The sequence below is a fragment of the Myodes glareolus genome, chromosome 7 (genome assembly GCF_982192425.1).
Source record: "Myodes glareolus chromosome 7, mMyoGla1.1, whole genome shotgun sequence".
NCBI lineage: Eukaryota > Metazoa > Chordata > Mammalia > Rodentia > Cricetidae > Myodes > Myodes glareolus.
In genome coordinates this window covers 37,145,236-37,171,146 of record NC_142032.1, presented here as the reverse complement: position 1 = coordinate 37,171,146, position 25,911 = coordinate 37,145,236, and the positions used below count along the sequence as shown (strand labels likewise).

Here is a 25,911-nt window from a genome sequence, read left to right as displayed (position 1 = left end):
TGGGGTTCTCTGGAAGAACAACCAGTGCTCTGAACCATCCCTATAACCTTAGTAGTGTCATGGTTTTGTTACACATAGAAAACATAAAAGAAGCTGTACACACACACACACACACACACACACACACACACACCATTAGAATTGATCAAATCAGTAAAATTACAGGCCATAAAATAAATACACGGGGGCTGGAGAGATGGCTCAGAGGTTAAGAGCACTGACTGCTCTTCCAGAGGTCCTGAGTTCAATTCCCAGCAACCACATGGTGATTCACAGCCATCTATAATGAGATCTGGTGCCCTCTTCTGGCATGCAAGCATACATGGAAGGAATGTTGTATATATAATAAATAAATAAATCTTAAAAACTAAAATCAATACACAAAACCTTCATGATAACGGCATTCAGCTGTTTTACACAACTGTCCCAGAGGTGGGAGGGATTCAGAGGAAACCTGTACATAATTCACTCAGGAACTACAAGCCAAACTGTGCCGGGGTCCGAACATGCTGTGTCACTCCCTGGAGTTCGTCTGGAGAGCCAACAGGGTGTTTATTCAAAACTTAAAAACTGACAGTCTGGAGGGGAAACAAGGGTGAGGCCTTACCTTAGAAAAGGCTGGTGATTAACTCAGAGCAGTATTCAATATCTGTTCCTGAGCCAACGACTTGTCTAATGACTTGAATATTCCATACACAACCAGAGAAATCTGTCACCAGTGGAGAAAATGTGCGGCTGTGCTGGGGCTCGGCTAGCCAACAAGAGAAGGTAATATTTTCAGTGCACATAAGGGTGGCTGTTTGTCTTGGCTTATGATTATGAAGTCCACAGCCTCTCAATAGTGTTGAAGTGCAAGACATACCCGCGGCTACCCCCATATTTCCCAAAGGATTTCAGCTGCATGAAGTTCTGCTGGAATCTGGTTTTCCAGAGAGGACTACCCCGAGACAGAAGGCACAGATCGGAGGCCTTCCTCCCAGAGAAGCTTCAGTGTAACTTGAAAAGTCTCACACCAGGGCCCTAATGGCTAACTCTGAGCCAGCAGGCCTCCCCGTAAGCAAGAGTCTTCACGCTCCCTCAGTTCTCTATGCGACCCACAGGTTGCTTGCTGAGAAATGGAAGCCTGCAGGGAGAGCAACGCTCCACCATCCTCTGGTGACATTTTCCTGTCCTTCCCCGAAACAGCTGCACATATCTTTCTCTTCTCTAGGGGTAACACATATCAAATTCTAATTGCTCAATCTCCTAATTTAAAAGTCTAATTCACCTCACTGGGATGTTGAGGAAGCCGAATATACGGGGTCACTTCCCCATAACGCCACACAAAAGCTACCGCGTCTTTATTCTGAAAAAAATAGTAGCACAAATATGGCTTCAAGAGGTGCCAGATCAGTTCAGTCCTCTCAGTAGTGCCACAGGATGTTGGCTGCGGGCACCAGGGGGAAGGGGAGGAAGTCTGTCAAGTTACATCGTCCCCTCTTCTCACCCCTCTGGGAAAGACAGTAATGACAAGCCCAATGTCACCGACTGCTTTGAAATAGCAGTGCAAAATTAAAGAGGGCCACATTTGAGCTGAGTTTTGTGCTGTGCTGTTTTGAGACGGGGTGTCACTGGAGTTCAGGCGATCGATTCTGCTTTAGCCTCCCAAGGGCTGGTACTGCTGCTATATGCCACTATGCCTGACAGAAATCCCAACTTCAAGAGTGGCATCCCTTCCCTCAGCAGTGAGCTCTGAGAGGTGCTGCATTTCTGTTGCCAACCCCACTGTCTTAGGGTTTTTGTCGCTGTGAAGAGACCTCATGACCACAGCAACTCTAATAAAGAAAATGTTTAATTGGGGTGGCTGGCTTACAGTTTCAGGGGTTCAGATTATTATCATCACGGCAGGAACACGGCAGCGTGCAAGCAGATGGTAGCTGAGAGTCCCACATCTTGCAGGCAACAGGAAGTCAGCTGAGATACTCAGCAGTATCCTGAACATAGGAAACCTCAAAGCCCACCCACACAGTAACAGGCTTCCTCCAAGGCCACACCCACCCCAACAAAGCCACACCTCCTAAAGGTGCCACTCCCTATGAGATTATGGGGCCAATTACATTCAAACTATCACACCCACCTAGAGCCAGGGTCCTGACATTCAACTGTCTTGTAGTATTCTGGAATTAAATGATAGTTAAATATATATATTAATATTTCATATATTTCATATATATTATATATGAAATATATATTATATATGAAATATTATAATATTTCATATATAATATATATTATAATATATAATATATAATATAAATATATATTATGTATATGAAATATATATTTAAAAAACAACAAATAAAAGAGCCTTCCAAAAGGCTGACAGCTTTAGGAAGAAGACCATGAGAAGAAGAAATAGATCATTTTGCTGACTGTAAAAGAAAAAGATGAACAACTACATGGAACTGTGAATGCATACATACATAATACACATATACATAGATGTGAATTCAAAATTAAATTAAAATTTAATTTAAATTTAATCTTAGTTTATGGCCATCATTGTGCATGTAACAGCCCATGATAGAGTCTCCTGATAACTCCTCAAGGCAAAAGCCAGGCCCCTCCTTCAAGCTTATTTTATATGTAAATAATCAGCCCAAACCGTGTGTTTTGTAGATCTCCTCATACTGTAGCAAGTCTTTCTCTGTCTCACCAGCCAGCTCCCAAATAACTACACAGACACTTGTTAATTATGAAAGCTTGGCCTTAGCTTAGTCTTGTCCCTCTGCTCTTATAACCTAAATTAACCATTTAAATTAATCTATGTTTTGTTCATAGTTCTTTACCTTTCTTTCATTCTGTATGTCCCACTCCCTCCATGTCTCATTGGTGTCTCCCTGAACCTCAATTATCTCCTCCTCCTACTTCTCCTGTCTGTGACCAGAAATCCCACCTATACCTCCTGCTTAGCCATCGACTTTTCACAGTAATACCTTTGCACACAGCGTACAAATATCCCACAACACCATTCTACCCCTTCACTATCCATCTATGCTTTTTATTGATACTATAGTTGGTTTTAATAAAAAGTAAAATACAATCATTAGATCAACCATAACGACTTATAAAAGCCAAAATGTAAACGCTATCTTTAGCTCTAAGGATTCCATACACAAATTAAAAATTTGGTACCTGTCAGTTGCTGCCACTGCTGCCTGGCACCCACAGACCCACCAACTTCAAACAGATCAACAACGTCACAGGTAGCTCTACATCATTCAGAAGGCTTTATTTGCTTTGCATCTGAGGGGGGCCTCACGCTTGAAACCCAGAAAAAGCACAGAAAGAATACAGAAAGTCTGTACTCGGTGTGGAGAGCATCGTGTGAAAAAGTGGATTCTGTCAATATCAGACCATTCCTCGGACATCACGCCAAGCAATGGAGAAAATGGTCAAACAGCGCCACCTAAAGCAGAAGGCAAGAAGTGCAACTGAGCTATATGCCCTCGAAAAGAAATCAGCTGGTACCCACGCATGCCCCTCGTCCCCAGTATCTGCAGACAGTGTGATGTCGACAGGAAGGCTGTGTGATTAGCTTGTCATCACTTGAGAGGAATACAGATTCTAGCATATATTAGGAAGGAAATATTACTCTACTAAACAATGGGAAGAAACTCCATGTTAAAAAAGTATTTTTTTTTCCCATTCAAGATTCCTGACATCTGAAATAACAGCCTAGAAAATTTTGCCTTACATCTGGAGTAATAAATGAAGCATTTCTTCTTTGTAATCAAGGTTCCCAACAAAACTCAACCCCAGTCTTTAGGCTGCCTCTTTTTATTCATAACTAGCTTCTTTTCAGGGTCTTTCGATTAAAGGGGAACATAACACAAAGACACAACTTTCTGGGCAGAATCTCTCCCGCAGGGGGCAGCACTGCCCTCGGCCTCCCCAGCTTCTCTTTGGACCCTTCATGGTTAGCACCTCTACCCTCTCTGCCGATGCAGCCTTGGCCAGGCGCCCTTCCTTTAAGCTGCCTGCCAAAGGATCTAAGCCAGCCAAAGTGGGCACATTCACGCAGTCACCTCAATACCCCGTCACTACCCCACCACACAAAATCAATAAAGAAATTTAGAAATTTTTTTATAGAAAAAGAAACAGCCTGTGTGTTTCCTCTTCTTAAAACTCACTCCTTATATCGCGGCACGGTCGATATCTGTACAAAGCCCTCTACTGCTCTATCTCACTTCCCCACACTGACCCATGGGCTACCTCTCCAATTCACTCCATCTATGTCCTCAAGTATGTCCACATCTCTGGAGACATGGAGAGGGCTGTTCACGTGGGGGTGGGGCCTTACATCACATAATGGCGCCACATAGTTACCGTCCCCGCTGCCTGTGGCCCTCCACCCCAACTGAGCCGTGCGGAAGTCCTTGGAGTCCGTCTGGCCCTCATGCTGAATAAGCTGCTTGTGTCTGACACCGGGTGCTGGGTCCCTCTTAGGACTGTGACTGAGTCCTTTCTGCTGTGTTTGGGCATCACCGGTATCTTTGAGAAGAAAAAGATGGGGTCCCTCCGTCTCTTCCTCCTCCTCCTCCTCCTCCTCATTCTCCTCCTATTCTCTCCCTCCTCATTCAGCACCCTGCTTTCTCTCCTCCTTTCGGATTTTGTTTTTACCATGGCGTTCTTACCAAAAGAACCGGGTCAGACTCCTCCAGGGAATCTCTCTAAGACCTGTTATTGCTTAGAAACATTTTGGCCCACGGAAGAGTAATTTTTAAAAAATACAGTTATCTCAGTCTCAGACTAGAGGAGGTTTCTTAACAAAATGGGGAAAACATAGCTCATTCCGTTATCAGAGAGCATGCTGGTCTTAATCCTTCTACACAGATGTGGGTAATAAATCAAAGCCACAGCCCACGAAGAGGGAGCTTGGCTCGCATAGTAATCCTTAATTGAAACGTATGCTGTTCGTACGCACATGAGATAAAAAAGAATGCATCGTCAAGCTTGTTACCCTGCCTTTCAAATGTTAAATGGCGTTTCTTTTGGTAAAAAGAACTCTGCTTCACCATATTAAATACAAGGTACCAAGAGACCACGTGTAAATGATGCCCTCCTTGGCTTAGGAGTTCTGGATGAGTTCGTCATAGATTTGCAGTAACAAAACATTGGAGCAATCAGCACCCACTAGGTGTTGCCAGGCTGCGTACTACATCACCAGGTAAGCTCTCCCGCTCTCCCGTTTAATCCTCAGAAGCCCGGAACATGGGTCCTCTCTGTTTCAGAGGCGAAAGCTTGAAACCGAGATAAAACAAAGGGGCAACCATAATCTCTTCAAGACCAGCCCATTCCCCACCCCAGACAGCGAAGGGGTTTGCATTACCACCCTCCTCCAGCTGTTTCCTCCCAAGCTCCAGTCCTCCCTTTTCTTCCCTTCCTAGCTGGTCTTCGGACAGCTGAAAGGCTCCATCTGCCATCACTCCTACTTTTCCCCCTCCTCCCTTCTCCCCTCAGCCCTCCCAGGGCAGTGAAATGGAAAACCATTTCCTCAGCCAGCTCCAGGTGGCAAAGGCTCTAGGCTCTGGACTGCCCCCTCCTCCCCTTCAGACACTCTCTGGAAACCTCTCAAAACTTCTCTGCAGCAAACACTCGCTCTTTTTCTTCCCTCCCAGGGATTGCTGGGTCGCTCGGCTGAGAAGAGCCCGCCATCTGCCTTGGCCTCTCCCTTAGCCTTAACCAGTGTCCTCTGAGCCCTCCAGCCCCAGAGTTCCACACATGGAGCTGATCCCCCTCCCACAGCATAGCACCCTAGCCCCCACTAGTGGGGTTATCACTGGTGCCCTCTAAGGACCCAGGCGCTGCCTGCTACATGACTGCCCTTAGTGACCATTGTTAGTGTGAGCAACTAACCTCAGGGTCTTTCTTTACAAAACATTCATCTATAGCATCCTTTCTCTGTGTATCATTCTCTTATTAAAAATATTTTATTGGCATGTTTTAATTACACATAGTATTAGGTTTCATTATATTTTCATGTATGGATATAATGTGTTTTGCCATGGTCATCTCCTGCTACTCTTGTCCCCCTCCAGCCCTCACGGTGCTGCTCCATCCTCTTCTCGACCATTCTACTTCCATGTCGTTTACTAATGACTCCGTGAGTTTCCTTAGGGTTGCCTGTAAGAATACAAGTGAGAGGTTATTTACAGTAGCATGGGCGCCTCACCAGTGGCTCAACACAGAAGAAAATGTCTCCTCCTCTCCACGACTCATTAGCTACATAGAAATCCCCAGGGATGGGTGGGGCCTCCTGAGCCCTTCCCACCTCCAGGACAAGTTGTTAGCAGGCCTAGTCTTATGCAGGTCTTGGGCAGATCATCAGAGAAGCTATCGTAGTCACTTTTCTGTTGCTGTGCAGACACCATGACCAAGGCAGTTAGCTCATAAAAGGGTTTATTAGGGTTCACAGTTCCAGATCAGTAGGGTGTGGGGAGCACGGCAGCAGGCAGGTGCTGGTACAGTAGCTGAGAGCTTACATCTTGTCCATAAACACTAGACAGATAGAGAACTCACTGGGAATGGGTGTCTGCTTTTGAAACCTCAAAACCCACCCCTAGTGACAAACCTCCTCCAGCAAGACACACCTCCTAATCCTTCCCAAACAGTCCCATCAATTATATGAACCTTACAGGGGCCATTCTCACCCATCCGCTCCAGATGCTGTGACTTCAAGAGTGAGACAGCCATAGCTTCTGCAGAGGTAAGCATCCAATATCACTCCTTGTCCATCTTCTGGTGCTTGCTTTCTTTCCGCCACTTCTTCGACAATGTTCCCACTCCAAGAAGAATCTTCTCTGGCAAAAACACACAATAACGCTAATATATGGGCACAAATGTGCTTATTTGCAAGCGAATCTTATGAAGATATGATACCCATTTAGCAAAATAGTTATAGCTTCCCCACTAGGGCCTATGACTTCCCTAGCCATGGGCTGTTGACCAGGTTTATAGTATAATGAGTTCCCTCCTGTGGTGCAGGCCTCAAACCCAATGTGAAAGCAGTTAGTCACCCTTATAACAGATACGCGGCTATTGCGCCAGTGTAGCTGAAAATCTTATCTCTGTCCCACCTGATCCCGCTGGAACAGTTTCTCTCCCACCAGCTGGTCCCTGCAACCACTTATAAAATAATCATTCAGAGGCTTAATATTGATTATAATTGTTTGCCCAATAGCTCAGGCTTATTACTGGCTAGCTCTTACATTTAAATTAACTCATTTCTATTAATGCATTGCCACGCAGCTTGTGCCTTACCAGTAATACTCTAGCATCTTACTCCTTTGGTGGCTGCTGCCATCTCTCTCGACACTGCCTTTCTTCACCCATATCTCTCTTGGATTTCCCACCTATATTCTGCCCTGCCATAGGCCAAATCAGCTTTATTCATCAACCAATAAAAGCAACACATATTCACATCATACAGAATGAAATCCCAGATCACACCAGTAAGTACATATTGCCTGGCCAGTTAGTAGGGTCCATAGCTGGGTCAGATTATTGATGAAAACTCTTCAGCAGTGACCTGCATTGCATCTTTCCCAGCACTATGAGTGCTGGCTAGAAGGGAAGAAACTTCCAGACCAGCTCCAACTTGAGCTCTCTGTGTCTTGCAACTGAAGTACATGATTTCTTCAGCAATGGATACTTACTATCTAGTTTCAGTGGGCAATTGTTGTAGTTTGAATGTAATTGACCTCCATAAGCTCACAGGGAGTGGTCCTATTAGGAGGCATAGCTTTCTTGGTGGAGGTACGGTCTTGTTGGAAGAAATGTGTCACTGTGGAAGTGGGCTTTGATGATAATGCACCCATTTTCCTACAAATTCTATCATTTCATTTTTTTCTTTATAAATAGATTTTCTTTATAAAAAACTATTTTCTAAATCAAATTCCTTTGTATGTATTGTAACATTTTCATTATCCATTCATTAATTGATGTGTATGTTGGCTGATTCCATCTCATTGCTACTGTGAAAAGGTATCTTGGTCTGTAATTCTTGATAGCTGCCCACAAAGAACAAACATTTCTTCCAGTCTGCCATTAGGCCCTGTTGTAGAAAGGAGAGGTCCCTTTGTTTGTCCTGGCCCCCCGGCTAGCTTACACCCAAAACAATCACACAGAAACTACATTCATTTAAACACTGCCTGGCCCATTAGCTCTAACTTCTTATTGGCTAATTTTTACATCTTAATTTAATCCATTTCTATTGATCTGTGTGTCGCCATATGACTGTGGCTTACCAGCAAGATTCTAACCAGTGTCTGTCTCAGGCAGGAGACCCATGGTGTCTGCCATTCTGCCCTTTTTCCCAGCATTCAGTTCTGTCTACTCCACCTACCTAAGTTTTGCCCTATCAAAAGGTCAAGGCAATTTCTTTATTCAACCAATAAAAGCAACACATAAACAGAAAAAACCTCCTCTGCCAAGGCCCCACACTATGCTTTATTCTTCTCTCATCCCGAAACACCCTGGAGCAAATCCTACAGTGTTTCTGTGTGGTTTAGTGTAGTAGTTACACATGCTGAACAAATTAGAAAAAAAGTTACATACCAATATTGTTGTTATTATTAGTGGGTTTATTTTGTATCTCTTGAGTATGACATCCTGCAACGGTGGCAAAAAGGGACAAGGCGGTCCCAAGAAAGCAAGGAAAGAAAACCCAGTTATCTTTCTTAATTAGTGCAAAGACAGCTCTATTAAAAAAATTAATTTTAGGGGACCAGGTGGGAGCAGGATAAAGTGGAGGGTATAGACACCCAGTTTATACAGAAAGCTGTTCATGGGCGCTTTCAAGGTGCCTTGGCAGATGAAGACACTTGCCGCCAAGCCTGATGACCTGAGCTGCAGGCCCAGGGCTTGCTTACATGTTGGAAAGAAAGAGTTAACTCCTGCCATTAGTCCTCTGGCCTACACACACACACACACACACACACATACACACACACACACACACACACACACACATACACACACACACACATACACACACACACACATACACACACACACACACACAAACACGCACACATACACGCACACACACACACACACACAATGTCATGCCTGCTAGGACACACACACACTCACATACATACACAGATAATAAATTCATGTCTTAAAACCCTTTGTACATGAGTTCTTAAAGTAGCATTAATTTTGGCATCAGTAATCGCTGTAGGTGAAAATCATAGGCACAAAGTGATTAGAGAACATCCAATCCATAATGATATTGTTGATAAAGCAAAAGCAAAAATCCATAACCAGCAAATAGGTGCATGGCCTTGAAGTTTGCAGGTGGATGAACAGATTATCCGGCAGTTGTCTACAGAATCATCTCCCTGTACACCCTTCACCTCCACACTTTCAGTGCGTTTGGGAATAAGCCCCAGGGTGTAGCTTCATCGCTGCACCCCAACGCCGGAATGGAACAGGAAACCAGGGGCCGGCTGGTGGCCCTCTTCAAGCCCATCCGCTGGCTTGGGTAGACTGAGAGAGGTCAATGAATAAGCATGACCTCAAGATGAAGGCTGTATTGTTTTTTATTGGTCCTTCTTTGTAGCATAGGTTATGTGTCCACTCTCCCTACCAATTCTGCTGTGACACACGTAAAAACCAGCGTCCTGACGTCCCCACAATGCTGAACATGTCACCACACCCTGATCTCCACTTCCCTCACTCTTCTTACAGAGCCAGACTGTTCGCCTCTAATTTTCTGCCTCTCTCTTTTCCCCTTACCCTCCTCCTACCACGCTAGTATCAGCACCTCTACCTGGGTCTCTGCGTTTCAGAATTTATGACCCCATCCCCTCTCCTTGTGTGATTTCTTATAGGATAGAGCTTGTTGAAGAAACAGAAGTTCACTGCTCACTCGCTCTCTCTGTGGTGTGTGTGTGTGTGTGTGTGTGTGTGTGTGTGTGTGTGTACGTACACGTGCCTGGATATGGTGGAGGGTGTGGGGTTTAAATTTAGAAATTCATGATTTTTATCATTTATACTTATCCTAATGATAATATGTACAGCAACTAACATGCCTGAAGACCCGGTAACTTTGTCCGCTTTGTGAATGGTGTTGTAAGACAGGGACCGGAGACCATTAAAGTTGAGTGTGTATGTACATGTGTGGGTGTGTTATGTGAGTGTATGAGTGTGTGCACGTTCCAGCATACGGGCATGTGAGTGCTGTGGTGTGCATGTAGAGATCAGAGGCAACCCTAAGGTGTCAGTCCTCGGTTTCCCACCTCGCTTGAAGAAAGGTGTCTTCGATACTGCACTGAGCCAGGATAACTAGACCATGAGCTCCCGGGTAATTTCCTGTCTCAGCTACCCTGCCAGGGGCACTGGGATTACAGCCATATCAGCTACCATGTCAGGCTTTTACCTGAGTTCTGCGGATGCAAACTCAGGCTGTCACTAGCCACTTCCCCAGCCTACGGGAAATTCAACCTGATGTTCTTCAAGCCTACCCTTCCAGCTGGGCCCTTCCCGACTCCACAGGGGACACGTGAACGACTGGATATGGTCTCAAAACTTCAGAGCTGTGATGTGTGACCCTTTTTCCACTACTCAAGCAAAACCATTAGGTACAAGGACTCTGATGAGAACGTGTCACCCTCAACAGCTTCGAAAGGAGAAGAAAGTGTTAAGAAAAGAATCAGATAAGGGCTGCAGAAACAACTCGGTCAGCAAAATGCTGGCCTTGAAAACACAAGGACCTGAATGTGATCCCCAGAATCCATGGAAGAAAAGGGATGCAGCTGAAAAATGGCTTGGTGGGTAAGAACAGCTGCTACGCACACATAGGGCCCAAGCTTGAATCCCCGGCACCATTAAAAATAGGACATGCCTGCATGTGTCCCTCACCTCAATATTGGGGAGTGGAGACAGGAGGATCGCAGCAGCTGACTCTCCAGCCAGCCTAGCTGAAGCAGCAAACTTTAATCTCGGTGAGAGAACTTGTCTTAAAGGTGTTGGAAAGCAACTTGTCTTAAGGTATAAGATGGAAAGCAATAGATGAAGACGTTTACGTCCTCCTCTGGTCTCCCACATATCCAGGTGAATGCCCCACACACCGAGAGAAAAAAGAGTGTGACGGAATGACGTACTTGTATTTGCAGCCTGGGGATGGCAGGGAAAGGAATACGGGGCTTCCCTCTGGCCTTCCAGAACAGTTTTTAGGTTGATGAAATGGTGCCCCCGAGGTGCCATCTGTCAGCTTGAGCAGGTTGCCCCCCTCCCGGTTCCCATGGTCAGAGCCCTTACCTAATCTTCTACCCACAGCCCATTCCCCAAGCTGTTGTTGCAACTGCTCGCCCGGACAACTGCTCTTGATTTACTTGCTGGCTGCCTTCGGCATTCCCAGAGCGGTGTGCCGTCACGATCCACCCCGCTAGACCACTGCTTCCTCCTTCCCCATCCACATCTGCACCTGCACACGTCCCTCCCTCTCCCTCCCTCTAGGTCCATGACTGACACACCCACCTGCACTCAGACCCCAGTCCCTTGGGAGCTGGCACCATCAACCACTCGCCTTCTGCCTCGACCCTTTGACCTCCCCCATCCCTAGGGCCCTTTAACATATCCAGCACAGAAAGATGCTCAAACTTCTTCCACCTTGAAAACAAAAGCTGCCTTTAACCCTTCAGTCTGTGATCATTCTTGCCCTTATTTGCCTCGCGTATCAGTTTGAACAGCGCCCCTGTGCATACAATCTATGTCTTTCCAAGAAACCCCTTTATTTGTAAATAGAGGCATTATGGATACAGGTAAGTATAAGCCCTTAATCTGCTGAGATTAATGCCATAAGAAAAGAGGCACAGACATGCACACAGGGAAAATTCCTTGATGGGGGCAGAGACGGAAGCAAAGCAGCAGCCATGATAGCTGAAGATGGCCATGGAGCAGCTTTCAGGTGGAGTGGTCCAAGGATGGAGTGACGGAAGCCTTCCCAGCCTGGCAAGCCACACTGGAAACCAAGAGACGTGCAATAGACCCTTCCTTGCAGCCTTCAGAGACTACATGGAGCTATCAACATTTTGGATTTCTAGCTTCCAGAACTATGAGACAATTGTTTTAAGCCACCCAGTTTCTGGTGCTTTGTTTTGGCATAGTCATGAAATGGATACGCCCCTTAGGTCCCATCAATCTTCCTCCTGGATCTAAGATTCCTTTACATATAAACTGCTGCAGCAAATCCAGCCTGCATTCTGTGTGGCCCTCTGAGTCACACTGTGTTTCTAAAGAGCTGCTTGCGAGTTCTCGTGGGTAGGCAAGGAGAACCGCCTCAAATGCAGGTGGCTCTCATCTCTTCTGTTTAGATGCAGACACCACCTGCACTAGGCAGGAGGAAGCAGTGTAAATGGTGCCCTCTAGTGGTACAATCCTGGTACAAGCCACAGGCAGGAATACTCGGCCCTTGGAATCAGCTTGTGGTCTGGGGTCTGAGACCTTCGACCCTAAGGACTTGACATTTCTCTAGTGTAGCAACCAGGGCTCTCATCTGACTCCATCCTATCCTATCCTATCCTATCCTATCCTATCCTATCCTATCCTATCCTATCCTATCCTATCCTATCCTATCCTATCCTATCCTATCCTATCCTATCCTATCCTATCCTATCCTATCCTATCCTATCCTATCCTATCCTAGAGAGCCTCCCTTGTCATCTCTCTCCTTCACCTCCCTTCTTCCTGCCTGGCTGCTCCAGAACGGCTCAGCTGAGTGAGAAAAGCCAGATGCTTTGCGGATTTCACAACCTGGCCTACTGATTGCGTAGGTATAGCTCTGACTTTCTTCTCCGTCTGCTAGTGCCACTTCTGTCCCCACCGCTCTGCTGTCTCTCCTGCCTCTTCATGCTCCCAGCTCAGTCCGCAAAACTAGAAGTCGATAAGAAAATCTCAGGTTCCAACACCAGGGCAGGCGGCAGCACAGGACAGTGTTTTCTACCTCTTCACTTCTGAGCCCTCGGGGTTCGCCGCCAGCCGCAGAAGGGCTGTATAGACCAGTCACAACCAGTTGTCTGGGCCAATTACCTTGCCTCTTGAGCACCAATCAGAGTTATTGAGGCTTACATTTTGGACCAACCACACAGCCACACAGCCCTCTAATGGACCTCAAGAAGAATCCCACTCTGGCAAAGGTGGAAATGTCCCCAGGGGCTTGTGATAAGCGGAGGTCTGATTTCAAGCAGCCCTGGCCAATGCGGGGCCCCAGGGCCCACGGCAAAGCAGCTACACGTAGTTTTGGCATAGTTATCTCAAGGCATCTGTGGTATACTCAAGACAGCTGGTCCCAGAACAAGGGTAGTTCAGCCAGCTGTTAGACAGAGAGCCCTTTTGCTCAAAAGAGCCAAGAGAGCAAGAAAGAGTCCAAATGCGAATTGAGTCAGTTTCTCCAACCTACACCATCTTTGCTTATTTACAGGGAAATGAACATTGGGAGGGCTTTCCACGGAGACGTAAAGTCATTGCCCAAACACTGACTTTAAGAGAATTTTTTAAAGGATTTCTTTTAATTGTGTATATGTGGTTGGGGGAGGTGCATGGCAGTGCCTGCCGAGGCCAGAAGAGGGCACTGGGTCCCCAGGACCTGCAGTTACAAGCAGTTGCGAGCTATGAACAGTGGAAGCCTGGACCCAAACTCAGCTTCTCTGCCAGCACAGTAACATTCTTAACCACTGAGCCATCTCTCTCCAGCCCCATTTAACAGATTCATCGCTGTCCAGTGCCCAGGGGGAGAGCCACTGGTCCTTTCTTAGCCCTCACGGATGTTCTTCTTCCTCATCTTTCTCAGTCTCTCTGCTTCTCCCAGATCTCAACTCCCAGCTCCCTCCTAAGTTTCAACGGTCCTCAGTTTATCCCTGCTTTTTCGTTCTATGGTGCTATGCTGTGATCTCATCTCACCATCGGCTCCCCTGCTAGCTACACCCCAGACTCCCAAAACCTGGTTCTGACCACCCCCACACTATCTTCCAGAATGTACCTAAAACTTGTTCCCATCTCAAGTACTGCATGGATGAAATGGGAGCAATGATCTAGAGCCACGCTGACTGTAAATACCACCATGCCGCCTAGACTCTGACAAAGAAGGATGCCAGACAGCAACACCTCAGCCACAGAGGCGCACACATGCACGCCCAGCTGGAACTTAATAGCAAAGAGTGACATCCGATGGAGCAGTGGACTCGGCCATGAAGACACGTCTGTAAACATCCACAACAACCTGTCCCCGGTGCACTGTGCTGTCCCCCAGCGTTTAGACATCACAGAGGCTGTCTGTGAGTGCATTTTCCAGTTCTTGCACAAATTTCTTTGGTGGCGAAGCTTAACCTGGAGCCAACTGGAGAGAGATTCTGGGGAACGTGGTGTTCTGGCTAGCTGTACTGAGATAATATGAAGTCATCAGAGAGAGAAAAGACTTGGAACTGGGAGAAATAGGAATAAAACAATATAAATAAAACACAGTAGAGCTCCCATCTGAGGCTCCAGCACCCTGGAGGAGAGTAACGCTGGGGTGGGGGCAGGAAGCTGTCTAATGAAATGTGAGCAAGGCTAGGAAGGGTGTGCAGGATTTGGCAGAGTTGGAATAGTTTGGCACTTGGTCCTGGAGGAGGGGGATTGGTATGGCAGTGCTGGGACCACCAGTGAGAGGACTTGGCTGACCAGAAACATAGTGAAAGGCTGTGCTGTGAAACACACATTGTTACTAAAAGTTAGGATGATGAACACTGTGCGTCCAGCTGCTTGAAGCAATGCAAGGAGGAGGCTGTGCCCCGAAACGGAGAGAGTAAAAATTAGCAGTCGGTTCTTCATCCTCTCGGGTTCCAAATATGTGGATTTGGCTCAAGATGGACAGAAATTACTCAGGATGAGAAGGGTGTGGACTATAATAACACATGGGATTCTTGTTGTTGTTGTTATTCCCTGAACAAAACAGTATATCAAACATTTATGGAAAAGCATACTATATTCAGTTTGATGCATATTCAGACACCATTTAAAGTATGTGGGAGGATATGCATAGTTTGTTGTATGACACCATTTCGTAGAAAGGTTTTGAGCGTGTGCAATCTGAGTAGCTTTTGAGAACCTAGAGCCAAGCATCACAGAGCTGTGTGTGTGTGTGTGTGTGTGTGTGTGTGTGTGTGTGTGTTTATGGTTCATGATAAATCCAATGGGATAGAGATTTTTGGTTTTGATTTTGGTTTTAAAACCTCTTGAGGAAATGGGAAATTAAAAAAAAAAAAAAGTCTGCCCTTTGGTCTAGATCCCCAACAAACCCAGGGAGCTATAGGACAGAAGAAAGGAGGGAGAGCGGTGGAGAGCAACAGGCAGCTGAGGATGCTCTATACTAGTGTCACCGGCTGGGAGGACAACAGTTCACCACCCACAGAAATGGGTGTTCAAGTCCCAGGATACCACAGGAGAAGGCACATTGGCAGCAGGCCCAATTAGCATAGGGTGGGGGGACAGAAAATGCCCATGTGGGAAGAACTGGTTGGCAGAATGAAAGGGAGCAAGGACATGAAGGACAGAAAGAGGTGGCAGCAGGGAGCAGGGACCATAATCTGCTTTTCTTCTCATTGTCTCACGCTCTTCAAACCTCATCTTGTCTCACAGTCCAGTTGCCTTTGAGCTGTACTGATCCCAGGTGTTCCATCTTCTAGAACTTTCTTTTTACACAACTATTCATTCAGGTCATAGATCACAGGTTTGTGATGAGCTCTATGCCAGGCACTAAGATACCAAGAGCCAAGATGGCGTTTCCCAGGGGGTGGCAGAGATCTGCAAACAGGTGCAGCAGTCGACTGTACTTGGGGGAAACTCTCTAGTCTCTCCCTGTCCCTTTAATTTATGTGCTCAGGGTAGTCACCCCTCTCTCCCCATCCATGCTTTCCTTATGACTCTAAAAAATAGGGTAAGAACTATTGGGGGCAGAATATAGGTTTCCAGGTAACTAAAGAGGGTTTGTTAGCTTTATTTGCATGATAGAGTCTGGGAAGTCCAACAATGTCTGTCTCACACTTGGAAAGGCAGAGAACCCTTTAGTTGCAACTTTTCTTTGGGCCTCCAACCAGCTCCCAAATAAGGGCATGGAGATTTATTATTGATTATAAATGTACACTAACAAATAAAGCTTGCCTAAAGATCAGAGGGCGGAGCTAGCCACTGGTTAACCATAGAGGTCTGGAGGTCTGTACAGATAGACAGGAAGTGATATGGCTGGGCAGAGAGAGGAATATAAGTCAGGAGGAGACAGGCGGTCAGCCTCTTTGCAGAGGCTTTCGCAGAGGTAGGAAGGAAGGAAGGAAGGAAGGAAGGAAGGAAGGAAGGAAGGAAGGAAGGAAGGAAGGAAAAAAGAAAGGAAGGAAGCTACAATGTGAAGACTGACCGGGAGGAGATCAGGCAAGCTTCTACCAGCAGTGAGACCCAAACCACGGTTATAATTATGAAGTCATTGCTTTCATTCCCGGAGCATCTGTACATGGCACCAACGTGAGCACGTCCCCACAGTGACGTCACAAGACCTAAACTATTGCTATTATATAACTCAGGAAATTAATGCTCAGAGAGGTTAAGTTGCTCGTCTCAGGTCCCAGAGAGACTGAAGAACAGGAGAGTTGGAGAAAACACAGTTTTCACACACTGATCCAATTCCTCTCAAGGGCCTAGCCTTGAAAATTGAACTAGTACCCAAGAAAACAGAGTCTAAGCTTGATTTCAACAGAAAAATGGTATATCTTTACAGTAAGCATCTAAATAACTTAATTTTAAATGTATACTCTATCCAGGATTAAGGATTCAAAACTATCGAATATGTTTATTTATTTATGAAATATATTTATTTGCACATATTTGTGATATATGATATGGCACTAACTGCCAAAGGTAGTGAATCAGAAAGTATAAGCAAATGAAACAACAGTCAGCATTATATGAAATTATATGAAATACCAGCTGCTTACCAAGTGCATCTAAAATGATTAGGAAATGAGAACTGTTAAACACTGAAGAGCTGGCATATGCCTTTAAACCCAGCACTCAGGAGGCAGGAGCAGGAAGATAGCTGAGCCTGGTCTACAGAGCAAGTTCCAGGAAAGCCAGGGCTGTTACACAGAGAAACCCTGTGTCTTAGCTCGGGATTCAGTTGCTTGAAGAGACCATAACCATGACAACTCTAATAAAGGAAAACATTTAATTGGGTGGCTTACAGTTTCATAAGTTTAGCCCATTATCATCATGGCAGGACATGGTGGCATGCATGCAGACATGGGGAAGGAGCTAAGAGTTAACAAGTCTTGATCAGCAGGCAACAGGAAGTGGACTGAGACACTGGACATGACTTGAGCATATATGAGACCTCAAAGCCCACCTCCACAGTGACACACTTTCTCCAACAAGGCCATACCTGCTTTAACAAAGCCACACCTCCTAATAACACCACTCTCAGTGAACTTATGGGGATAATTACATTCAAACTACCACACCCTGTCTTGAAAAAAATTAAAGTGAGATTTTTTTTCTTTTACATAACAAGCTAGCCTTTCCCATTTGCTCTAGGTGAATAATATTTTTTAAACAAAAATATCGGCCATTTGAACAATACTTATATCCAATTAAATTTAAGTTTTACATCACTCAAATGCACACTTGCCATTTTTACAAATGCAGTAGATTTCAATTAGTCAGCATATGCATTTTCAACAATGTGCCAGGGTTGTTTTGAAATAAATAAAACATGTTTTGATTCCTTCCTTCCCGGAGACTCTGTGGGCACTGAAACCTGTGCAAATACCTGAAAAATGTGTGTAAGTGAATCACAGAAGCCAGTGTCTACTGAAGAATGAAAATGGAAGTTTGATTTAGTTTGCAAACTCATTCATAAGAAGCGAAAGTAGTTAGCTACCTTCAGATTTTATTAAACTTGCTTCTTACATGCAAGTGACTGCTTTTCCGTGCAATCTGCTTTCTTTTTTATCCCAATTCTCTTTCATTTGGGGTTACTTGAAAATGAATCTTTCTACAAATCCAGAATTTGTGTACTTAACTTTTCATGACACTCACTGAGATTTTAGCTGAAGTATGAGGGCCGGCTTGTTGGGGTTTCTGTCCCACCCAGTACCCCAACAAGTCAGCAAGTCCCAAGGAAAATCACACAGAGTCTACATTAGGTTATAAACTGATTGGCCCTTAGCTCTGGCTACTTATTAGCTCTTATAACTTATGTTACCCCATTATCCTTATCTACATTAGCCACATGGGCTCAGTACCTTTCTCAGTGTGACAGCTTACATGTTGCCTCTTCAGTGGTCTGCGTAGGAATGCCAGAGGAACCTCCCTGCTTCCCAGAATTCTCCTGTTCTCATTGCATCACCTCCACTTCCTGTCTGGTTTTCCCGCCTATACTGCCTGCCTGGCCAATCAGTGTTTTATTAAAATATGATTGACAAAATACAGACAATTCTCCCACACCATTTAGCATTTACCCCCTACAGCACAACACAACATAAAATATAAATGTTAAAACAAAAAATGTAAAGAAATAAAGGTCTTTATTCTCACAAATAAAACTCAATTTAAATTGTAGATGATGTGTTTGATTAATACTTTTATTTGTCTGTAAATGCACCCCAAATGACAATCAATTTTTAAAAATATAAGAAACATTTAAGAAGAATTAACATAAGTTTTTCAAGCCCCATGCTTGGGAATATCCAGATGTCTTCAGAAGAGGCCAGGGAGTGTAGGTGTGAGCCTTTACTTCCAGGTCTCAGGAGGCACAACTCTGTGATTTCAAGACCAGCCTGGTCTACACAGAGTTCCAGGTTAGTCAGGGGCATGTAGGGAGACTGTAGGAGGAGTTTTTTTTTGTTTGTTTGTTTCATTTTGTTGTTGCTATTGTAAAGTCTGTAGGAACAGCATTGTCACTGGGTATATTTTGCCATGAAAATATCATCTATGAGCAGAAAAATCTGAAATGCTAGATGTCCAGTTACTTTCTCCAGCTGCTCCTAAGCCCCTGGGGGCAATGGAAGCTGGTGGGACAACCTACAAGAAAGCTAAGAGACTAACCAATCAGATGTTAGCACCTGGTCGTCACTGTTCAGATTAACCAATCAGATGTTAGCACCTGATCATCACTGTTCAGATTAACCAAACAGGCTTTTTTGTCCCATTTTGTGTTTTCCTCTATTTTGTTTAGCGTCTGTTTTTGTTTTGTGATGCAGGGTGTCACTACTGCACCTTGCCTGGCCTGGAACTTACAGAGTTCTTCCCCGCTGGAACTTACAGAGTTCTTCCCCTGGAACTTACAGAGTTCTTCCCCTGGAACTTACAGAGTTCTTCCCCGCTCTGCCTCCCTGATGTCTGCACCACCATAGTCTGCTCAAACTAACAGAATCTTTAAAGCTTTCTTTTGAGACAATTGAGGAGATTTAATATTACCTAGATAAATGGATGGTCAGTGGATTATTTTGGTGTGAGGATAATAATAAGGTTACATTGATGAAATTCTTGCCTTTTCAGAAATACTCAAAAAATATTTATGGAGGAAAGGACAGGATCTAAGAGGGGCGAGAACAATAAGATGGTAAAGATGAAGTGAGTTAGTTATGACAGAATTACTACAAATAATCACCGCAGAGGCGAGTTACAATGTTCTCTCTATGAAATGGAATAAATTAGCATTTGAAAAATGGCACACTACTCGGTGTGGTGGCATACACCTTTAATCCCAGCACTCAGGAATCAGAGGCAAGAGGATTTCTGTGAGTTTCAGGACGGCCTATTCTATACATCAAGTTCATGGACAGTCTGAACTACATAGTGAGAACCTGTCTCAAAAAAAAAAAGAGAGAGAGAAAGAAAGGAAGGAAGGAAAGAAGAGAGGGAGGAAAGGAGGGAGGGAGGGAAGGAGGGGAAAGGAAGATAGAAAAGAAAGAAAGAAAAAAGGACAAAGGCACAGATAGTAATAACAGTCACCATAACTTATACCTCATGGGAAAGAAGTACCGTCTTAAATAGACTCACAGCTATGCACAGAAAATGCATAGCTTTCGGCTTCCTTTAATCTCATTTTTTTTTAAAGCTGACTCGGGAACAGATATTGAGTCACTGTAAGGAAGTCAACTGTCCTAAAACTTTCTTAGTTACTGACTGCAGTAGACACGTGCCTGGACCCTATGGAAAAGGAGCTGGGGTTTACATCCCTTGTCCTGACCAGGTACCCTAAGGGAGCTTAGCAGAGGGAACCAAGGTGAAGGTGAATTTCACACTGTGGTCTCAAATGCTTGCTCTTTTCCTACTTGGAAGTTTTTCTTTCCTGGGAGGTCAAATTTGGTAGGATTAGCTGTCACCTGCAGGGATTTGTTTCAGTGCCTGGACATATGAAGTCAACCAAGCTTAACATTAGCAACTCAAACATTTCCGTGTAGATTGTAATCATATGTTGATGTCAGAAAATTTCCCTGAATATTCTCTGTAAATGCTGAACAGTCTCCCACAGGTCCCATTTTAGAAGACACCATTCATTTCAGCTCGCAGCCAGTCTTAACTCTGTTGAAGCCAGTGTTTGTCCCTCGTTTTTTGGTGCGGCTGTAGGCTGTCTACCATCTGTCACAGACCCAGAGGAGTATTGGTGCCTGAGTTCTGTGTCTAGAGATGAAAGCCTTTCAGGATCCTAAGCTAAGTTCAGTAGATATGCAGGGGCCCGCTGATTCCCAGTTTCAAACTTCTTCCTGGCACTTTTTAAAATCATTCTTTATCTTTTTTATTACTTTATAAATAATACCAATAAAAATTCTCATTTACTCCCCACTTCCCTCCCGCTCCCCCACACCCTCACCCCCCTCCAGTTCTAAGAGAGGGCAAGGCACTCTGTCCTGTGGAGAGTTCAACACACACACACACACACACACACACATACACACACACACACACACAGGCACCCCGTCCTGAGCAGCAAGTAGCAGGTGGGAGAGCAAATGACTTTGGGGACTGCTCCAAGGGCCCAAGACGGGAGGAGGTGACTCTGGGCATGTGGGTTGGATGTGGGGGGAACCTCTCCTTCTCCAGGGGGCCAGGTTCTTTGGAGGAACCAGAGCAAAAATCTTTCAGGAGGAACGAACTCCTTGACTTCTTTCCTGGTTCCTTCCTAGCTATTTTGGTTCTAGTGACCTGGTGGGCTCCTGGTCTTGACCTTGAGCCCCCCCTCCCCCCCCCCCCCCCACGGAAGGTCTGGGGCCCTGACGCTGCCTGTCTCCTTAGGAGGCTATTTCTCCTAGTTGAAAAAGTTCTCCTCTGCAAACGTGTGTTCTATGGTGAGTGTTTCTCGGTGAATATTAGAGGCACCACCGTGAGTTCAGTGCCTGGTGCACTAGGTGTAGGGGGCCGAGAGCAACCAGTGATATATTGCATTCATTCCTAGAAGGCAGAAACTCTGACAGTCGCCTCCAGCTCCCTGTGGCGGCTGGTGGGAATGGTCCGCACTTGATTCTGGACACATCCAGTCTGTAGCATGTAGGGACGGCTTGTTGGGGTTTCTGTCCCACCCGGTACCCCATAGCCGGCATATCCCAAACTAATAAGTAGCCTGACCTAATGGGCCAATCAGTTTATAATCTTATGGAGTCCTGTGTGTAATTTTCTTTGAGGCTTGCGGGCTGTGGGGTACTGGGTGGGACAGAAACCCCAACAAGCCAGCCCTCATGCTACACCAGTCAGTTCTGTCCCCAGAAGATTCTCCAACCTTCGCGGTCTCAGAAGCCACTTGGTTTTTAAAGCCCAGCCCAAGACGCCCACCGGTGCTACCTGTTAACCCAGAACCGACGGCTGAGGCTCCGCGTGGACCTGGAGGAGGCGGTGCGGTGACCAGACTGAGCACACTGCGTCCCAGCCACGCGCCCCGGAGTGTTCCAAGGATTTGGCGTTGTGGGGACGCCCGGTCTGTCGGAGTCGGCTGCTGGCGCGCGGGGCTTCTTGCGCGTTCGCGGGGTTCCTGCGGGTTCTCAGGAGCGGACACCACAGCAGCACGGTTCCCTCTGCCAACTGGCCGCTCGCGGTGCAAGTCGCACCCAGAGGAGGTCCGCGCTATCCCAGTCCTCAGGGCGCTCTGACCTAGTGGACCCCTGGGACGACCTTCATCACACCCGCAACCCCAGCAATGGTCTCAGTGCTAAGATTTCAATAGAGAAGCATTACAATTTAGGGACCGGCCTGGGCCAGGCTCTGGCGGCTCGTCCTCATGTTGGGCTGGGTTCGGGCGCTGAAGAAATGGGAATTCGGCGCGCTGGAGCCCAGCCAGGAATCATTCCTGTCCAGGGGTCGTCTACAACACGAGCGGGGTGTGGGGGGTGTGGGGGGATTGGGATTGAGAGGGGGCGTTGGGGACTGTGTTAACTGAATATCTGAAGGTGACCAGACTTAAGACATCTTTGCAAGAAAGAGTAAAACGGGACATCGGAGAAGTGGAAAGAAGAAGGACCCTTATCTTTTTGATCTGCTTCTAAACTCTCAGACTGCTGCTGGCCACCGAAGGTGTGGTATTTTGAGGACCGAGGGGCCGGGGACCGGAGGCCAAGTGGAGGAGAGCTGCCTGCTTGAATGCTCAAAACTACCAAGGTCTGAGTTTAGGAAGGTCCCACAAAGCACTCAAGTCGGAAAGGGTGGGTGAACTGTGGGAGTTCTGGGCTCCGGAGTGTCAGCAATGAGATGTGGACTTCCTTCCAAAGGATGGGGAGTACAGACGGTTTCCTTCACTCAGAGTCGCTTTCCCCCAAAGCCTCGAATTACAGAACCCACTTCCCATTGACCCAACCTCTAAAATCCCGCCTTTTCTGACAGTCGTAGGCCGTGGGCATCATCTTGTTTTCTTTGCACCCTGAAGCTGAATCACTGTTGCAAAGTCCTCTTGGAAATTGTTTTTCAAGGAAAGGGCCATGAAAACGCTAGTATTTTAAATATACCTGAGAGCCGTTTATTTTCCAAGAGTAGACGCTCTTTGTTTCAAATTGCTCTCCACTCATCCTTCTGTTTATCTCAGAAAACTAATCAACTTTAGAAAAATAGCGAATAAACTAGGCATAACGCTGCATGCTAGGAATTCTGGAGGCGGAAATAGGAAGATCGCTGGTTCCAGGCCACGAAGATCTACCCCACGGAAATTATCCAAGAAAAAAGAGAGAGAGAGAGAGAGAGAGAGAGAGAGAGAGAGAGAGAGAGAGAGAGAGAGAGAAGGAAGAAAGGATGGATGGGGGTGAGAGAGAATGGAGGTTGTATTAATTCCTCTATTTTCCTTCTAGAAGTTTCGTATCTATTAAAGTATTTTATAAGATAAATTTTCAACCACAAATATTTGGAATTTTTAAGACCCATACTTAAAATGTCATTCCTGGAATCTATAATGGATATAAAGCATTAAAACGAATTGTGAGTTAAGAATGTAATTTTCAAAGAAATTCCATTTATGAAAAGGAATAATGAGACATAATAGGAAACAAGCGATGTAGTATCCTGATTTAGTATTTTATTCAATCTACACGTCTAGGCTTAATTTTAACACTCCCCACTGGAATAGGGCTTGTCACATATACAAGAAATAAATGTTTCAGAATTATTCTATTTATATTACATACAGATTTGGGGGATCAGAGCGTGTATGCATTCTGCATTTGACTGGGGACCACTTGCAGTCCCTAGGGAATGAAGATGGGGTGTTTTCTGATGCCAGCTTTTCTGTTTTTTATTAACAACAAAACATCGCACTCACGTTCATAGTTCATAGGTCCCTGGGAAGTATGCAAATCGGAAACGCCATGGAAGCCACAACTGAAGAGGACAAGACAAGGCGAGACCTGAAGCTCCCAGATTTCCCTGCATTCGGGTCATCAAGAGAGCAGAACACAGAAGTAGTAATAGTTTGGAGGGACTTACTGCATGCTCCGCTGCTGGTTTTCCACGCACAAGTCTAGCAGGTGAGTGGTGTAAACCTAGACAGCGGAGTGGTTCCGCCCTACCTCTTGACTCCAGGTGTGTGCCAGGGTGAATCAGTCTGGAGGCTGAGCGTGGACATTGTTTAAAATGCAGGCAAGGTCCCCTCTCTGCCCGAAAGAGCGGCCAGAGGTGTCAGTCTGCAGTCCTCGGCGGCAGGTTGATGCTTCAGCAGCGCAGCAACGGCCGACAGGTGCCGGCCCAGCCTCGCGCCTTTACCTGGAGCGCAGCTCCTGGAACAGTGCTGCTGCTGCTGCTGCTGCTGCTCCTGCTGAGGCTGCGGCTGCAACATTGTCCGGGCGGCGGCGGACACTTGCAGCAAAGGGGAAACGGCTTGGGGGTGCAGCAGGCACGCTGGGTGCTGCAGCAGGTGGCAGTAGCTCCACGGAACCGAGGGCGGACTCTGCACAGCCCCAGTTCCTCCTCCTCTGACCCCCTGCATGATGCTCTCGATGGTGAACGAGGTACACCCTCGTCCGGGCCGAGATCTCGCGTCCTCGTCTCCGCTCCAAGGCTGGGAACCCAGTGCAGGTGACAGTGCGGGGATGGCACGGGGTGCGGCCGGGTCCGCATCTACGGCTTTTCTAGGCGCTTCGGCATAGGCGGGGGTGGAGAGTAGCAGGTAGCGGAGAGGATGCGGGTGCAGCGGCATGCCGGGGCGGCTCCCAGGCGAGGCGGTGGGACGGGTTCCGAGGCCGGGTTGCGGCGGGGCAGAGTAGCGGAGCAGGAGGCTTGGGTGGGAGACATGCAGGGTTGAGGGCACAGCGGGTGGAGTAAAGGGACAGTGCGGGTGGCCTCCCGGGGGCGGGTGGTGGCGCTTGAAGCGCTTCCTGCGCCGGAGGAAGCTACCATTGTCAAACATGTCCTGGGAGGCGGGGTCCAGGCTCCAGTAGTTGCCCTTGCCCGGGTGGCCCGGCTCGCGGGGGATCTTGACGAAGCAGTCGTTGAGCGACAGGTTGTGGCGGATGCTATTCTGCCAGGCGGGGAACTTGCGGCGGTAATAGGGAAAGCGACCGCTGATGAAGGCGCAGATGCCACTGAGTGTCAGGCGCTTGTGCGGGCTCTGCAGGATGGCCATGGTGATGAGCGCAATGTAGGAGTACGGGGGCTTGGCGGGCTGCGGACCGTCAGTGGCGGCGGTCGCGGCTGTCCGCGGCGCTCGGAACTTGCGGACGATCCCGGAGGAGTTGCTCAGGTCGCCGCGGTCCCCCGTGCTCCTCCGGGGAAGCGAGCGGGCCCCGGATCCCGGCAACTGTGGCTCCAGGCACATCTGGCTTATCTCCACCTTCTCTTCCTCATCCTCCGTCTGGTCTCCATCGTCCTCCTCTGCCAGCACGTCGATCTCAGCCTCATCCCGGTTGGAGCTTAGGGGACTGGGCTGCGGAGTGGAGCAAAGGCGCCCAGCTCTTGCCAAGTTCATGGAGGATGGGAGGGAGAGGAGGGATGGACGTGGTGGCAGCTCACCTGGTTTGGGGTGGGTGGGTTAACTGGGACGCGTCTGCCAAGAAGATGGAGGCCTCCTTAGTTAGACTTTCTTGTTCCTTCTGTTTCTTCTTTACAACACCGCGTGACAAGGTGCACTTAGTGTTCTAAGTTTCTCTGAGACGTATGCGGTGGACTCTTCGCTATATATCCCCCTTCCCGTTCCCGAGTGGGACTGCTTCCTCCTGACGCGGTCCAATGGTGAGGGTCCTCGGATCACCCTTCATACCCACCCACAACCAAGGAAAGATGCTCTTGGTTTAACCAGCCAGAGTGCTCTGGCGTTGTCTGGGCTCAGTTAATTTTGCTCTAAGACTGCACAAGTAAGCTTCAGGGAGGAAAATCTGAAACCCAAAGACCTGTCACCACATCGATATTCAGACCGACTGGCTCTGGCGC

The 25,911-nt window shown here is 46.8% G+C and overlaps 1 protein-coding gene across 1 annotated transcript; it reads right to left on the bottom strand.

Annotated features, from left to right (window-relative positions):
- Window positions 1–23,569: 23,569 nt before the first annotated feature.
- LOC148121351 (forkhead box protein D4-like) lies at window positions 23,570–25,611 on the bottom strand. The gene has a single exon (XM_087907581.1). The coding sequence runs from the start codon at window positions 25,448–25,450 to the stop codon at window positions 24,116–24,118; it is 1,335 nt and encodes a 444-aa protein (XP_087763707.1). The 5' UTR covers window positions 25,451–25,611; the 3' UTR covers window positions 23,570–24,115.
- Between the last annotated feature and the right edge of the window lie 300 nt (window positions 25,612–25,911).

Excerpts from the sequence above, each read along its gene's own strand:
- LOC148121351 (XM_087907581.1), bottom strand. The coding sequence starts at position 25,450 with ATGAACTTGGCAAGAGCTGGGCGCCTTTGCTCCACTCCGCAGCCCAGT.